This window comes from Netta rufina (genome assembly GCF_964035555.1).
Source record: "Netta rufina genome assembly, chromosome: 7".
Classification (NCBI taxonomy): domain Eukaryota; kingdom Metazoa; phylum Chordata; class Aves; order Anseriformes; family Anatidae; genus Netta; species Netta rufina.
Window position 1 is genome coordinate 18,203,289 of NC_140130.1, and position 16,117 is coordinate 18,219,405.

Below are 16,117 nucleotides of genomic sequence, written 5' to 3' on the forward strand. Positions count from 1 at the left end.
AAGCTGAAGCAGTTCTTGACAAGTCTGTAGTTCTTGACAGGACTGTAACTGCAAACCAGGGACTAATAGCCTAGAAAATACAGCTCTTTAAGCAGAAACAGAAGCGTTCAATTCCAGAGAAGGATTTTTTCCCAAACACCCTTGAGGCATTTCTACTCAGCTGCTCCAACAGGTTCTTCAGAAGTTGGACTTAACAGTTGGATTTGATGATCTTGGAGGTATTTTCCAACCTAAATGATTCTATGATTCTGAGTCTGATCCAACTTTCTGAACAATATTCTGTGGAAATGTCCAGAGTATTCAGGATGGGGTCTTAAATCATTAATGGAAACTGCAATGTGTTCAACAGCTGAAAAATAACTCTTCTAGAATGGAGTATACTTTTTTACATGCAACTTTTTGTTCAATAGAAATGTTAAAAGATATCCAATGGGGTGCTAATCACAAATGTATATTGGCCTGAAGCTAAATATATAATTATTATATATGTTGTTGTATGTGAGTGTTACATCTGAGAAAAAACATACAAGCAAAAGTAATAAGAACACAAACATGATATTTAACATACAAGCAAAAGTAATAAGAACACAAACATGATATTTAAGTATGATGAAGTTTGTTAATGATTAGTATTTGTCCCTGCTTTCTGATATTACAGTAGAACAAAGTTGAACCTTGACAGAGGTCACCAAAAATAACAAATTAAAGCAGTTCATGCAGGTCTGTCAGCAGCCAGTGATTTTATCTAACCAGTTATGTTTAACCTGGAAGAAATTAGATCTATTGATTATCTTTTCATTGTTGTTTTTACCATAGGCTACATAAAGTGAGACTTCCAGGATGCAGCATCAGCTCTCCTTTGATCCCACATCTCTGCTTCACATTGGAACAGAACCCCTGGGAGCCACAACCATTTCCTTGCTATTTTTCATTGTCTGCCTCCTTGTCTCTTCAGCACTGGAGATGTCTGAAACAGGGAAGCTACTTCCTGGGCCATTTCCTTTGCCCTTCACAGGAAACATGTTGCAGCTAAAGAATAACTAAAAGAGCACTTTTCATTTCTATGTAGTATGACTTGCTCATGTTCTTGTAATTATATGGGTGTAATTTAAAAGCTGTGTTCTTTTTTGGTAAATTTTTTCAGCTCAGTAAGAAGGATGGTGTCATGTTCACAATGTATTTTTGGGCACAGTATGTGCAGTGGTGTTATATGGATGTGATGTTGTGAAAGTGGTTCTGATTGACAAAGAGTTTGGTGGAAGAGGACATATTCCACTGTCCTAGTAGTTCTCCAGAGGAACATGTACTTTCCTGACAGATTCTTGCTGGGTAGAGGAGGAGGATGTAACTGCAAAGTCAGAAAAGGGAAAAGCTGATGTTTCATTTAGTACAGGAGCAAAACCTGTCTGAAGCTGAACAGACCTTTGGCTTACAGGCATTAAATGGTCCCATTCTCTTGCTATTGTAGATGGTGTCTGTTGCATTTTGCAATGTCTGGGTTACTACCTGGAAAACAGGTGGCAGTGTTGTCATTCTCACCCAGCTTTCCACACTAGGAGCTGGGTAGGTCATCTCTATGGGACAAGTATTTCCTGAAACAGTCAGGACTATTTCAGTAGTCAGCCTCAGTGTTCCTTTATCTCTAATTTCTGCTCGGTATCATGGTGGAGTCTCTGTGAGCTAAAGCTGTTTTATTGCTGAATTGTACTGGCTGCCTGCTCTATTTATTCAGCATGGACGAAGATATCTGGAACAGGGAAGTTGCCCCTTAGGCCATTTGCTTTGCTTATTTTAGTCATGGAACAGCTGAAGGGGAAGTACAGAGTGCTTTTTTTTTTTTTTTTCTCCTGCCGTGAAGTCTCCTAACAGTTGGTCCTGGTTGTATATGGTTATAAGCTAGATGATTTTTTTTACATTTATATTTCTGTGATTCTGTAATATTTTTTGCTATGGACTGACTTTGTAATGCCATGCTAACAACTCATGGTATGTCACAGTAATTAATACTTCAAAAGGAAAGATGTTTTGGCTGCTTACATGAACAGCTAATGCCATTGTGGCAATATTACAATTGCTGCATTGTTCCACATAGCATAGTTTCAGCTCTCTGTTGTCACTGTAATCACTATAAGTTATACACTGGTGGAAATGTGATCAAGTTGGGAAATCTAGTTCTACATTTGTATATCTATGCTTGGCATCTCATGTAAACTCCTTTTATCTCTTTCTGCCTAATGGTTGTAAAATTGCTTTAGAGATCTTTACATACTTCATAAAAGTACTGGGAAGATGTAAGCTGCCATTCAGCTAGTAAATGACATCATGGGGATCCCAGTATTATTTTATTTGTCCTCTTTTGCACAATGGGCAGTGCTGTAATCACAGTTCTGGTTCTGATAGGTCTAATAAGGCCAACTGAGCCTTCTACCACATTGTTACTGAAAATATAAGTTTTATAGGTCATTGTAGCTCAGTCTTCAATCTGTAAATCTTTTCATATAAATGAGTGAAATAAAAGTCAAATATGTACAAATCTTGGAAAACATTTGAGAGTCTAAGCTTTGTGTAGAAAGGTTTTCTAGTAAAACATGTCCTTCTAGGATCTTAACAAAGCAATTCAGTGCATTACTTGCTCTTTATTTTGCAGTATAAGTTCTAATTTTACAGATATATATATACAGTTATATCTTCATTATAATCACACAAGAGAGGACCCATCTGCCCAGCCATCAGATTAACTCTATCCCCATCATATGAGAGGATTTGTACTGGGGCAAGATTACAGTAGATGGTCATCTTCTAACAGAAGAAAATCATTCCATATTGCTTTATGCTTACAAGTAGATCACAAACAGACTGAAAACAGAGTAGAAATGTACCTCAAGCATGGTCTGGAAAAAGCCTCTAATGCAAGCATCTATTCCTGCTGTGCTGAGAAGAGCAGGTGACAGAGACAGCAGCAGCTGGACTCTCACAGCACTAGTCCACACAGCCTGACACATCAGGATGTCAGGAACCAGACAGGAACCTGAGCTAGGCAGAGGAGACCCTCTATCGTTCAGCATAGGGAGTTTTTGCTAATTGCTATGCAGTTACCTACTCTGCCTCTGTTTAGAGCTGGCTGTGGTGATTATCAAAACACCATACAAATTTTTTTTTAAAGCATAATATTTATCTCCATAAAGAATATAACAATGATCTCAGTCTCATCAAGCTGGGAAATGACTTCAATGCAAAAAGAATTTTCATGAATTTGGGAGCTGCCAATTGTCTTCATTGTCTAACGGGGAACAAAACCGACCTGATAAGATCGGGGCATATTTGCCAGACTGGTGATTATTGGGGAAATGTCAATGTCCTTCCGATCCATAACAGGTTTCAAAGTAAAGTTCTGCAGAATGGATGTTAGAAATATGAATATCTCCATCCGGGCCAGGCCTTCGCCTGCACAGATGCGTTTTCCTGCAAAGAACAAATAATAAAAAAGGAGGTGATTGTAGAGTAATTTTTCTGGTAACTTATTTTAACCCCTGTTCCTTGAAAGTTCAGACATCTCAGAATAGATGGGCAGCACTGGAGCTTTTTTTGGGAAGTGAATTGAATTAAACTAGGGGTTCAGTATCCAAAATAATGTGAGTGCACTCAGTGGGGAAAGGCAGTTTGAAAGCTTCAGTTTTTCATGTTCTGCTGCTGTTTGATGGTAAGTCTGGAGAGAGAGAAGTGGCATGGCTGTGAGTCTCACCTCATGCATCCCTTTGTGTAGAATGCATAGGGTGGTCTTTTGTAACTACTAAGAAAGTAAGCCAACTGAAACTCTAGTACAGGGGTTAGGGTTGCCCAGAAGTGACTCTTCTATTCTACATCACTGTACAGACAGTGGTGACAGAGCCCCCAAAATGTTTGGAGGTTCTAGCAAAGCACAGCCTAGGATCTGAAGCAGAAAGAGCTCTTACCTGCAGAAAATGGCATGAAGTAGTCGCTCCTTTTAAAGGTACCGTTTGGATTCAGGAAGTGTCCTGGGTCAAATTTTTCAGGATTTGGAAATTCCTTGCTGTCTTTTAGGATGGGAGACAGCATAGGGAATATCATAGTGTCCTGAATTAGCAAAGAGAGAAGAAAATTCAAGTGGGGACATGCCAAAACACAGCAGTATTGAGCAGTTCCCACAGCTGAACAGCATGGCACTGCTTTGGTTTAAATGCTAAGTAGTCTCAGTACATATAACTGTCAGAAGTAGCAAAATTAAAATTTCATGAGAAAGGCTGGTAGAACTCCTCATGAGCCATAAGTGGGTTTTTGGGTGAGATTTAAAAGGTTTAGGGAAACAGGATTTTTTTTTTTTTTTCCTGAGGAAAAAACTTTCAGAAGAGTTGACTGAGATCAACAGTACTCATTCATGTATAGGAGTTAACTGGCTACATTCCTCCAGAGAAGCAGTTCATTCAATAACAATTATTTTTATAATAAGTAAAAATCAGGAGGACTATTTCACAAAGGGAAATAAAAACTTAGAGCACTGCATAATGCTTAATGCATAATGATACCTCAAGAGGACCATATGCATCCTCTAGAATGTTGAAAAATAAATTCTCTTGTCAACTGTATCAGCTTTGAAATCATTTGTTATAGAAAGAGAACCCAGTGCCAAAGTTTGTATGGAGTCAATATCCTGATAACCCTGAAGACTGGAATAGGAAGCTCCAGCTTTCATTTATTTAATTCCCCTGTAGTTTTGGCCTGGGTAAGCTCTGTGATCATCACACACATTGGATGGAAAGCAACAAGGGAAAACTAAGCAGACCTCTGGTCAATCCCAGATCTCTGTATACCTAAGTTTGCACATGCACATGGGACACAAAAATTCTGATGATACAGGAAATTGGTAAAAAGAATCACTGTTTAACCCACGTATGCTATAATAAGGTTAAAAGCACTCTTTGCCTAAGCAAAAGAGCACAGCTGGAAAGACACTGTAACTGAAAAACAATTCATGATCCTTTACTCCCCTACCTCTTTAAAAGGTAACAGAACATATTTTATCTGAGTCAGCAAAGTTTGACCAGTTTAAAATGAGCATTTAATAAATACAAATATCTGCTATAAGTATGCTAAAGATGTTCTGTAATGAATTTTAATAGTAAGGTTGGTTCGAGTATTTAACATTGCTTTTAAATAAATTAGAACTTTGATTGTTCATGTTTATGTGAAAAATAGAAAGCTCCATCTCCTTCTCACAGAGGATGGAAAGGCTTTTTTCAAATACAATGGAGGGGGCTAAACTCAATAACTTTCAGGATACTCTCCCATACTAAATTATTCTGATTCTATATATTATTTCTCTGTGTTTGAAAATAAGCGAAGTAAAAGATAATGAATAGAACTCATCATTGTTTTCAAGAGATTATGACCTTTCTCAGAAACAGTGAAACAGACCTTGGGGATAAAATAGTCTCTGAACTTGGTGTCTTTGGTCACAGCATGTGGGACATTAAGTGGAAGGAAATCAATGAATCTCTGGATTTCATGAATCACAGCATCTATATAGGGCATCTGGCTCCGGTCTGCCATGCAAGGACTTCGGTCTCGGCCAATCACACGGTCAATCTCCTGGTGCATTTTCTCTGTTAGGAAATAAGTAAGTGTTGGATGGTCAAGTCTCTTGTTTGTTTGCCTAAACCTCTCCCTAGAGCTACAGCAAAACTTTTAGAGCCTCAAGAATATATGAACAGACTTAGTACTAATGCCTCTCTGCTATGAATAGAACTAAGACTGACAGACATTTTCCAGGGGACCATTGCCACCTGTGGCAGTGACAGGAATTGTACAAATTGCACCCATGTCCTATTAAATTTTTTCCAGGTATTTATTCCCTTTCTTTTACCTTCAACATGTGGGTGTTTTTGGAGTATCAGAAGTCCATATCTCAAGGCAATGCTGGTTGTCCCTGTTCCTGCAAGGAACAAGTCGAGTGTGGTTCTGGTCAAGGTTTCAGCGGTGAATTCTGAGTGATTGTTCCCTTTCTCCTAAAGGAAGATTTAGCAGAATTCTTTGAATGAGAAAGCTAAGAAGCTTGTTTACAAAGGAAAGTCTTGTTCCTGTAACATATGTTTTTAAGTACATCTAATTTCCTTTTGAAAATAAAATGATCTCCAGAACACCAGCAATTACGGTACTTCTACTGAATGATGTGAACATTTTTGATATGGGAGGAATATAATTCAAAATTACATCAGTCAGGTTTGTCACCAGCTGTCCTAGGTTTGCCTAGTGCTGTATGCCAATGTTAGTTCTGTGTTTAAAAATCTTTAAAAATAAAATGGAGAGGGTAGAATGAAGGTGAGCATAGAACAATGGTGCCAATAGAAGTGTATTCCTCTCTGTGTTTGCAAAAGCCCAGTGACCTGCTACAACTGCGAGAAAACACAGGGATTCAAACAGTGGTATTCTTAGTATCCAAAACCTTCTCACTCTGACATCCAGAATCCTCTCACTCTTACATTACCTGTTCCATTTTGTTGATGAAAGCATCAATAAAATCTCGAGGACAACTGGGATCCAGAGATTCCTGGTGTGCTGTTACTATTTCAGAAATAAATTGATTTATATCTTCAACATTTTTTATGAGTGTCTTATGGGAACCAGGTAAACGTTCCATGATATTTGGGATGAAATTGTATATCTGTAAAAATAAAATGATGCAAAAGCACATTTTGCTCAATGTAGATACAATAATTTTTTTCCCCTAACTATTACTACAAAAATTAGTAATTAAATATTTTGGAACAGTAGGCCTATATTATTCAAGTGGATTTTAATGCCTTTTACATTATGGTTTCAAGGATAGACTCCACTTGAGCTACTTTTGCAATGATACCCTTCTCTGGGCAAACAATTTGGAGTCCGTAAATTAAAAGAAAAACATATAAACAACAACAACAACAACAACAAAAATCACCACACAAAATCAGGACTTGATCATTTAATTGACTTTTTGGCCTTCTCCATATTTAGGAAAATTCTTCTCCACATTTAGGAAAATTTACCCCAATAAAAAATGAATAATGTGAATAAATATTCATTAAAATCATAATAATTAATTAATTTACTACTGAAATGAAATTGCACGTACCTGTGTCTGTACACTGTTCTGGAGCCTGTTATTTTCTTCCATCAACTGAATTAAAGTTAGAAATTTCTTGTCCTCATAATCAAACCGATCCCCAAAGACAATAGAGCAGATGATGTTGGAAACAGCATGGATTAAGAAACAGCTAGGGTCAAAAGGTTTCTCTGCAACAAAAATAAAACGGTACCTTGCTTTCAGTATTTTGGTCATTATTCCCTCCTCCAACACTATGGGGAAGTTTTGCATCTACTATGAGTCTTTGAGACTCAGAGTTGTATAGTTCTCTGAGAAGCTGGTGGAGGGCTTATCCAATTTATTTTTCTCTACTTTAAGTGATCTGATTTTCCTGTCTAGGTGGTTTAAATACCTCTTTTTTCCTGTTCTCACCAGAACACTGGTCTGAGTGGCTTGGTTCCTCTTCAGATGATACATGCCTCTCTGCATTATAGACTATTAGAAACAGCCTGAAGAATCCCTCCAAAATCTAAGGAAATTTTTAAGGACTTTGCATTATCCGTGTCTTTAAGTTATTGCACCCTGTGTACAAACTCTATTAGCATAACCTCAGTTGTCTAGCCCTCTCCTAGGGGTTCAGATACCTATGATCAAAAGTAGAATTTTGATAACATAGCTGAATAAACTTCTTAGAAAATTACCTAAGTGTGAGAAAAAGTGGTATTAGACCCACGAAAGACAGGAAATATAAAATTGCAGACAGCGGTACATATCAAGGATGGAAGAGGAGAAGCATCAAGATGAAAAGGTATACAATCTTAAAGGAAAAAAAAGGCAACAGAAAATGGCAACTTAACAGCACTGAGGAGCAGTCTGTTCCAAGGAGCACTGCAGCCGGCCTTTCTCTGCCTGCCTGTCTGATGACTCCCTGGCCAGCAAAGACCCATCCAGAGTCCCATTAGAAGTGGTGAGCATAGTAACCCTAAGCCTAGTAGATTAGTACTCCTAGCTATTTATTGTTAGCTTTAAGAATAAATATGCTTTATACTTTTCATTTGCATATATCTTGCTTGCGCAACCTTTTAGTACATAGTAAAAGATGCCAGAACAAAGTGACCCAGAGATGAAGGGTCACAATTTCCTAGAGGCTCATAGGAAACAGTGATTGTCATCTATTTAGGTCCATCTGCTTTTCCTCCCTTGCTGATTATCACTCATGAAGGTTGGTTGTGCAAAGGAAGCCTGTAGTCCAGGGTGGTGCCACTCTCAGGGGAGGTACATAAAATAAGTAGTCTTAATTTGCATACTACTAAAAAAATGCATTTGTAGGTTGAAATAGCAGAAACAAGAGCTGTATACCCACTTCCTGGGTCACAGGTTTGGCGAAGCAGCCCCACTGCCCTCACTGTCCCATTGCAGATTCAGTGTCCTAGCAGGCACAAAGTCCATGTCCTACCATGTGTGTTCCTGAGCCTCTCCACCAGAAAACCAGCTTCCTCCTGGATTCGTGCCTCAATACTCTTCTTCCCCATCCCAAAGTCACGCAGAGTGGTGAGGGCAAATCGTCGGAGCTGCCTCCAGGTCTCCCCATTGCTGGTTACAATGCCTGACAGGAAGGAAAAACAGAAGAAACAGATGTTTTCCCCCCTAAATAGGTGTTACGTGGTAAATTCTCAACATGCAAATATGCCTCTCTGTGGAGTTCTACCACAATCGCTGTGCATGTATGCCCCCAAATCTAACTTTTCTTCAGTTCTGGAGATGACAAATCTGATCAATGTGATCACAGCACTTTGAGTAAAATAGAATTTTATTCACAGAATAAGAGAAACTACATCAGGATGTAAATAAGAAGGCACCACTGGTACTAACCTGAACTTGGCCACCAGCACATGGCCTTTGCACTGAGGTAACTGACCAGATGTTCAGCTGTGCACTTTCACACAATGTGTGATCCCTTAAAATACCATGGAACATAAGTACTCTGGAATAACCACTTATGTGGTTAAATGCCATACTGGGAACTGTCCTAGTGAATGGGCCCAGGGCCCAATCCTGAGTGTGACCCTTACAAGGACAGACAATATTAGCTTGTTGCTATTATGCTCTGGGATTTCCTCTTGCTGGCTCCTGAGCTGTGGGTATCTTCCCAGTATTTTCAGAAATGGGAGAAAGACGGTAAGATCTTAGAGGCACGTTTCATGAACAAGATTTTAACCAGAATTAGAAGAGTGGTGGAAATAGAAAGGAACTGACTGAAGCCAGCCTGGGATCTTAAACAGTTCTCCAGGGGTTCAGTTTACTCAAAGGTGCAGGGCTTTTAATCTTTTCCTACTATTTTTTATGTATGAAACTAGTAAATGAAATCCACCACTGCCCTCTCAGCTGTATTCCTGAAACACTGACTGCCTGGGCTTTGCATGCTGACATTACCAGGGACATACCTGTGCCTTCAAAGAGTTTTTTAAGCAATGGCAGACTGCCTCTTCCGCTGAAGTTATCTGCCTGATCGATCAGGGCTTCTTTCACAGCTTCATAGCCATACAGCACCACAACCTTTTGGGGGCCTAAATGTATAGTGAAGACAGGACCATACTTCTTGCTGAGCTGTAGGAAGAAAGAACACAAAGACCACATCTGGATGTTAATCATGTTAAAAAAAAAAAAAATTGTAGCTAAGAGATCAGCATCACTGAGGCACGACATTGATTAGCAGCAGTGCAGAGATCTTTCCCCTATGGAGTACACCTAGAGGGGAATTGTGTGAGAAACAGGGTATCTGAATAGGAACGGTTGTGTGTCAGGTCCAAATCAGAGATAAGGAAATTAATCTTCACGAGGCTGGTAAATGGTCTGAAACACCTTCCTACTGTGTGTGGTAGATAGTAACACTTTGCACGAGCTCAAAAAACAATTATATACACTTGATAAAGCAAGTCCCTAAAGGGTTTTTGCACATAAAATACTACAGTTGTCTCTAAAATCCACAGATCTCTGTAAATTGGATGAGTACACCAGTGAATAGTCACTGCATCCTTGTGCTTATCATGTACTCTTTCCCAGGCATCTGGTTTTAGCTATAGCTGCAGAAAGATTCTTGGGCCATTTGGTCTGAACTGGAACACCTCTTCTGAAGTTCACTTTTTAAGAACAAGACAGTTATAGTCCCAGTATTTTTGGGAAACCGAGTGACCTAGGGCTCTGAAACAATGCAGGGTGCTTGTGATGCTCAACAGTCACAAGCAGCAAGGCAAAAAGAAGCTCATATGGGTATGGGTGCATCTGCTGATGGACATGGTGATGCTAGCCATTGCCACATTTTTTTCCAAAGTGAACACTCAGAAGTGGCTTGGTCAACGCTAGCCTTTCATATGAAAGTCTTTTTTTTTTTTTTTTTTTTTTTTTTATCTCTGGAAACACTTGAAGATCCCACAATACTGTGACAGACAAAAGGTCTGATATGCACCAATACATGGAGCAGCTTAACTGCACCCCAGCTAGAGTCTCAGTGTCACTCACAGTGTGGAAGCTGGGAGTGTGCTTTGATTCAACAGATCCTCATCTCACTTAATGCTAAGGGTGTGTGAAATTAGAGTTGGGATAAATGTTGACTCAAGCGTATTTAATCCACAAGGGTTTCTTTTTAACAGTGCCAGGCACTCACACCTTTGAGCTCTCCAGAGAGGTGTTTCGAGGAATTGTGCTGCTTGTATGATGTTGCCACACAGAGTAAAAATAAAAGAAAGCTGAACGAAAGAAACAGTAGCAGATTGCTGACAAGAACACTGAAAAGTCTCCTGTTGCATAACCTAGTGATTTGGTCACCTGTGTTACTGCTTGACCTCCCCTGTATTCGTATTTGGCAAAACACTAGAGTATCACCATTTCATACTACTGTTAAAACTTGTGGATTCACTGGGGCTGGATGTGAAGCCTGGAGGTTCTCAACTGCCTGACCTCCCACAGAGATTGGGATTTGCCCCAGAGAGCCTTCACCCTGTGGACGAGAGCCCTGCTCAAAGTGTCTGGAAACCCAGTGACGACTCAGCCCCTTCCCATCTATCTACCACCATCCCCTCACAGTCCCCTAAGGAACAGATACTACAGCCAAACTGCCCCCACCAAACCCCTCCCAGGCATTACAATACACCAGTTTTGTTTGACAGATGCATGACAATAGCCAGGGGAGGGAATGGACAGCACCTCCAAACTCCTTTGCTTCAGCCCCTTCAGTTACTGCTTCCCCTCCTAGGAGATTATACCTATAGGAAAAGGAGCAGAGGCAACAAAATAGAGCAGGGTCTTCCCTCAAACAAGGCCAGACTCTGCTGCCAGAGTGGTGAGGAGTTGGACACAAAAGGAGTGTGGTGAATAGTGGAATAACATCAGAGTACTCATAAAAAATCTATTGCAAAATGCAGTATAGCCATGAGGCCAGCACAGGACTCGTCGTTAGTACAATTACTGTAATACGCAGTATAAGACATCAGAAGCATACATTTCTGGGAAACCTTTCCTATTCAAGCTTGATGTTTGGTCAATGCAGCATTGACACTAGTGAATTAAACTGAGACTGTCTGGACTGCGCTTTGTATTACAGGCAATGGAGACAACACAGGAAAGGAGACAGCTTTTTACCTCCTTGAAGCTTTCAGCCAAGTTCCATGGGTTCAGCTGGAACATGTTTCCAATGAGGGGGAGGGACATAGGACCTGGAGGCTCCTTCTCTGTTTGTGATATCCTTCTCCATGCTGCAAAGAGAAGAAGACATGAGATGCAGGCCAGCAAGATGATAGTAGTCAGTCCCAGGAGCTCCATGGTGGGCTGACAAAGAGATATCAAGTTTCATAAGAGTCTGAGGTTGGACCTCCAAATCCATCCTTAGTTATATGCTGTAGTACAAAAGCACACAGATGAAATTAGCCAATAGCACCTCACTATTCCTGCTGAGATAGGAGATTACTTATTAATCTGTCCACGATAAGAATGAACAAACTAGTGATGAACTCTCTGTTTGTATACTTGGACTTTTTACGTCTCCAGCTTGTGTCCCTTTAGGTAATCATTCATGTAGTATTAAAGAAATCATGGTCTAATGCTGCCAAACAAACTCAAATGCAGAAAGACTAGAGTCTAGCTGCTATGGGTATGCTTAAACTCTTGCTGTTGCCCTTAAGCATAGAGCAATTCCTGCCAGTCACTCCAGTATCACTCCAGTATGTGTCCACAATGGAGGGAACTGAAAAAAACTCCCTCCAAAAAGGACATAATAAATAAATAACGGAAAGAAAATAAGGACATAATCCCTAGTTCTTTGATATTTCACCTCGATTTCTGGAGTAAAATCTGTTTGTCATAATCTGTTTTAACCAGACAAGTCACGCTATCTACAGCATTTGCATGATCACTGAGGAGTTTACAAGTTTTTTACAAACCAGAGTCCTAAAGCAAACTGCTGTGTTTTTCATTTAATGATGTTTCTAGAAAATAGCTGAAAATCCATAGAAGATGTGAAGAGCCATGAAAGTTAAAGGCTTCCTGATCAGGGAATGACATAGTCATTGTCTCTATTAATAGTTAATACAACATTTATGTAATATTTCACTTATTATCACTTTATAATTTTATAACAATTGCTATATAATAATATTTTATTAATGTTTAACACAATATAAAAGCTTACATAAAATATTATGTCTCACTCCTCCTCCCCACAGGAATCCCAAAACCTATAAACAGGATAAGAAATGTGTATGTTTTCAGGCAGAAAAGTGGAGCAAAACAGTGAATCAGCTACCTGATACCAAAGAGTTAATCCCAGGACTCCGTTGCCAAATCTTGTCTGTACATCATGCACAGTGTCTCTAAAATGCTAGCAATCTACTGCAGACACTGTACTCAGACCCATCAGCCTCTTGGGTCCAACATGTTTCTTCCTTCCATTCTACCCCAACTACAAGGCATGGCATTATGCCATGTATTTCCTTTTCACGTGACTTTTTATGTGATCCTGTCCTGGAACATGTTTAAACACGGTGGACAAACCACTGTACAAAAGGATGTGAAAGGGGTTGCGCATCAGCCAGTACTCAGGCTCTCTGTGGGCCAGGACTGAGTGGACAATGCCTTCCAAAAATTATGTGGGTATGGGAAGGAGTCTGAATAATGGGCACCCTTTTCCTAAACTAGACACATAATTGCTAAAACTCTCATGACTGGAGTGCTGCAATGCCTGGCTATAAGCTCTTCAGAAGGGACAGGCAGCACAGAAGGGGTGGTGGGGTGGCTCTCTATATTAGAGAGTCTTTCGATGTTGTAGAACTCGAGGCTGGGAATGACAAGGTCGAGTCCCTTTGGGTTAGGATCGGCAGGAACAACAAGGCTAGTGTCCTGGTCGGGGTCTGCTATAGACTGCCGAACCAGGATGAGGAGACTGAAGAGGAGTTCTACAGGCAGCTGACAGAAGTTGTGAAATTGTCAGCGCTTGTACTCGTGGGGGACTTCAACTTCCCTGACATATCCTGGAAGCACAACACAGCCCTGAGAAAGCAGTCTAGGAGGTTTCTGGAGAGCGTGGAAGATAGCTTCCTGACGCAGCTGGTTAGTGAAACTACCAGGGGTGGTGCCCTGCTAGACCTTCTCTTCACAAACAGAGAAGGACTGGTGGAGGATGTGATTGTCGGGAGCTGTCTTGGGCAGAGTGACCACGAAATGGTGGAGTTCACTATTCTTGGTGAGGCCAGGAAGGGGACCAGTAAAACCGCTGTATTGGACTTCTGGAGGGCTGACTTTGAGCTGCTCAGGACACTAGTTGGTGGAGTCCCTTGGGAGGCGGTTCTGAAGGGCAGAGGGGTCCAGGAAGGCTGGGCGCTCTTCAAGAGGGAAATCTTAATGGCGCAGGAACAGTCTGTTCCCACGTGCCCAAAGACGAGCTGGCGGGGAAGAAGACCAGCCTGGCTCAACAGAGAATTGTGGCTTGAACTTAGGAGAAAAAAGAAGGTTTATAATCTTTGGAAAAGTGGGCAGGCCACTAGGGAGGACTATAAGGATGTAGCGAGGCTGTGCAGGGACAAAATTAGGAAGGCCAAAGCTCATCTGGAGCTCAATCTGGCTACTGCCGTTAAAGATAACAAAAAACATTTCTATAAATACATCAACACAAAAAGGAGGACTAAGGAGAATCTCCATCCTTTACTGGATGCGGGGGGAAACTTAGTTACAAGAGATGAGGAAAAGGCGGAGGTGCTCAATGCCTTCTTTGCCTCAGTCTTTAGCGGCAATACCGGTTGTTCTCTGGATACCCAGTATCCTGAGCTGGTGGAAGGGGATGGGGAGCAGGATGTGGCCCTCACCATCCACGAAGAACTGGTTGGTGACCTGCTACGGCACTTGGGTGTGCACAAGTCGATGGGGCCAGATGGGATCCACCCAAGGGTACTGAGTGAACTGGCAGAGGAGCTGGCCAAGCCACTATCCATCATTTATCAGCAGTCCTGGCTGGCTATCAGGGGAGGTCCCAGTTGACTGGCGGCTAGCAAATGTGACACCCATCTACAAGAAGGGCCGGAGGGCAGACCCGGAAAACTACAGGCCTGTCAGTTTGACCTCAGTGCCAGGGAAGCTCATGGAGCAGATCCTCTTGACAGTCATCATGCAGCACTTGCAGGGCAAGCAGGCGATCAGGCCCAGTCAGCATGGGTTTATGAAAGGCAGGTCCTGCTTGACGAACCTGATCTCCTTCTATGACAAAGTGACGCACTGGGTGGATGAGGGAAAGGCTGTGGATGTGGTCTACCTTGACTTCAGCAAGGCTTTTGACACCATTTCCCACAGCATTCTCCTCAAGAAACTGGCTGCTCTTGGCTTGGACTGGCGTACGCTTCGTTGGGTTAGAAACTGGCTGGATAGCCGGGCCCAAAGAGTCGTGGTGAATGGAGCCAAGTCCAGTTGGAGGCCAGTCACTAGTGGCGTCCCCCAGGGCTCGGTGCTGGGGCCGGTCCTCTTTAATATCTTCATCGATGATCTGGACGAGGGCATTGAGTGCACCCTCAGTAAGTTTGCAGATGACACCAAGCTATGCGTGTGTGTCGATCTGCTTGAGGGTAGGAAAGCTCTGCAGGAGGATCTGGATAGGCTGCACCGATGGGCTGAGGTCAACTGCATGAAGTTTAACAAGGCCAAGTGCCGGGTCCTGCACCTGGGGCGCAATAACCCCAAGCAGAGCTACAGGCTGGGAGATGAGTGGTTGGAAAGCTGCCAGGTGGAGAAGGACCTGGGAGTGATGGTTGATAGTCGGCTGAATATGAGCCAGCAGTGTGCTCAGGTGGCCAAGAAGGCCAACGGCATCCTGGCTTGTATAAGAAACAGTGTGACCAGCAGGGCTAGGGAGGTGATTGTCCCCCTGTACTTGGCTCTGGTGAGGCCGCACCTCGAGTACTGTGTTCAGTTTTGGGCCCCTCGCTACAAGAAGGACATCGAGGTGCTTGAGGGGGTGCAGAGAAGGGTGACGAAGCTGGTGAGGGGCCTGGAGAACAAGTCCTACGAGGAGCGGCTGAGGGAGCTGGGCTTGTTCAGCCTGGAGAAGAGGAGGCTCAGGGGCGACCTTATTGCTCTCTACAGGTACCTTAAAGGAGGCTGTAGTGAGGTGGGGGTTGGCCTGTTCTCCCACGTGCCTGGTGACAGGACAAGGGGGAATGGGCTTAAGTTGAGCCAGGGGAGTTTTAGGTTAGATGTTAGGAAGAACTTCTTTACCGAAAGGGTTGTTAGGCATTGGAACGGGCTGCCCAGGGAAGTGGTGGAGTCACCATCCCTGGAAGTCTTTAAAAGATGTTTAGATGTAGAGCTTAGGGATATGGTTTAGTGGGGATTGTTAGCATAAGGTAGAGGTTGGACTCGATGACCTTGAGGTCTCTTCCAACCTAGAAATTCTGTGATTCTGTGAACTATGTGTTTGACACATAGTAAGGAAACCTACTTTTTAGTAAGGAAAGAAGTAGGCAAGGAAGGCTGGATGGCTATTACATGTTTTGATGGGGA

The 16,117-nt window shown here is 41.9% G+C and overlaps 1 protein-coding gene across 1 annotated transcript; it reads right to left on the reverse strand.

The window, feature by feature from the left end:
* Positions 1 to 3,280: 3,280 nt before the first annotated feature.
* Positions 3,281 to 11,899, reverse strand: LOC311211642 (cytochrome P450 2H1-like; the record flags this gene model as incomplete). Its single annotated transcript, XM_084290515.1, has 9 exons — positions 3,281 to 3,462; positions 3,954 to 4,095; positions 5,434 to 5,621; positions 5,882 to 6,023; positions 6,503 to 6,679; positions 7,130 to 7,290; positions 8,538 to 8,687; positions 9,526 to 9,688; positions 11,720 to 11,899. The coding sequence occupies 9 exons, from the start codon at positions 11,897 to 11,899 to the stop codon at positions 3,281 to 3,283; spliced, it is 1,485 nt and encodes a 494-aa protein (XP_084146641.1).
* Between the last annotated feature and the right edge of the window lie 4,218 nt (positions 11,900 to 16,117).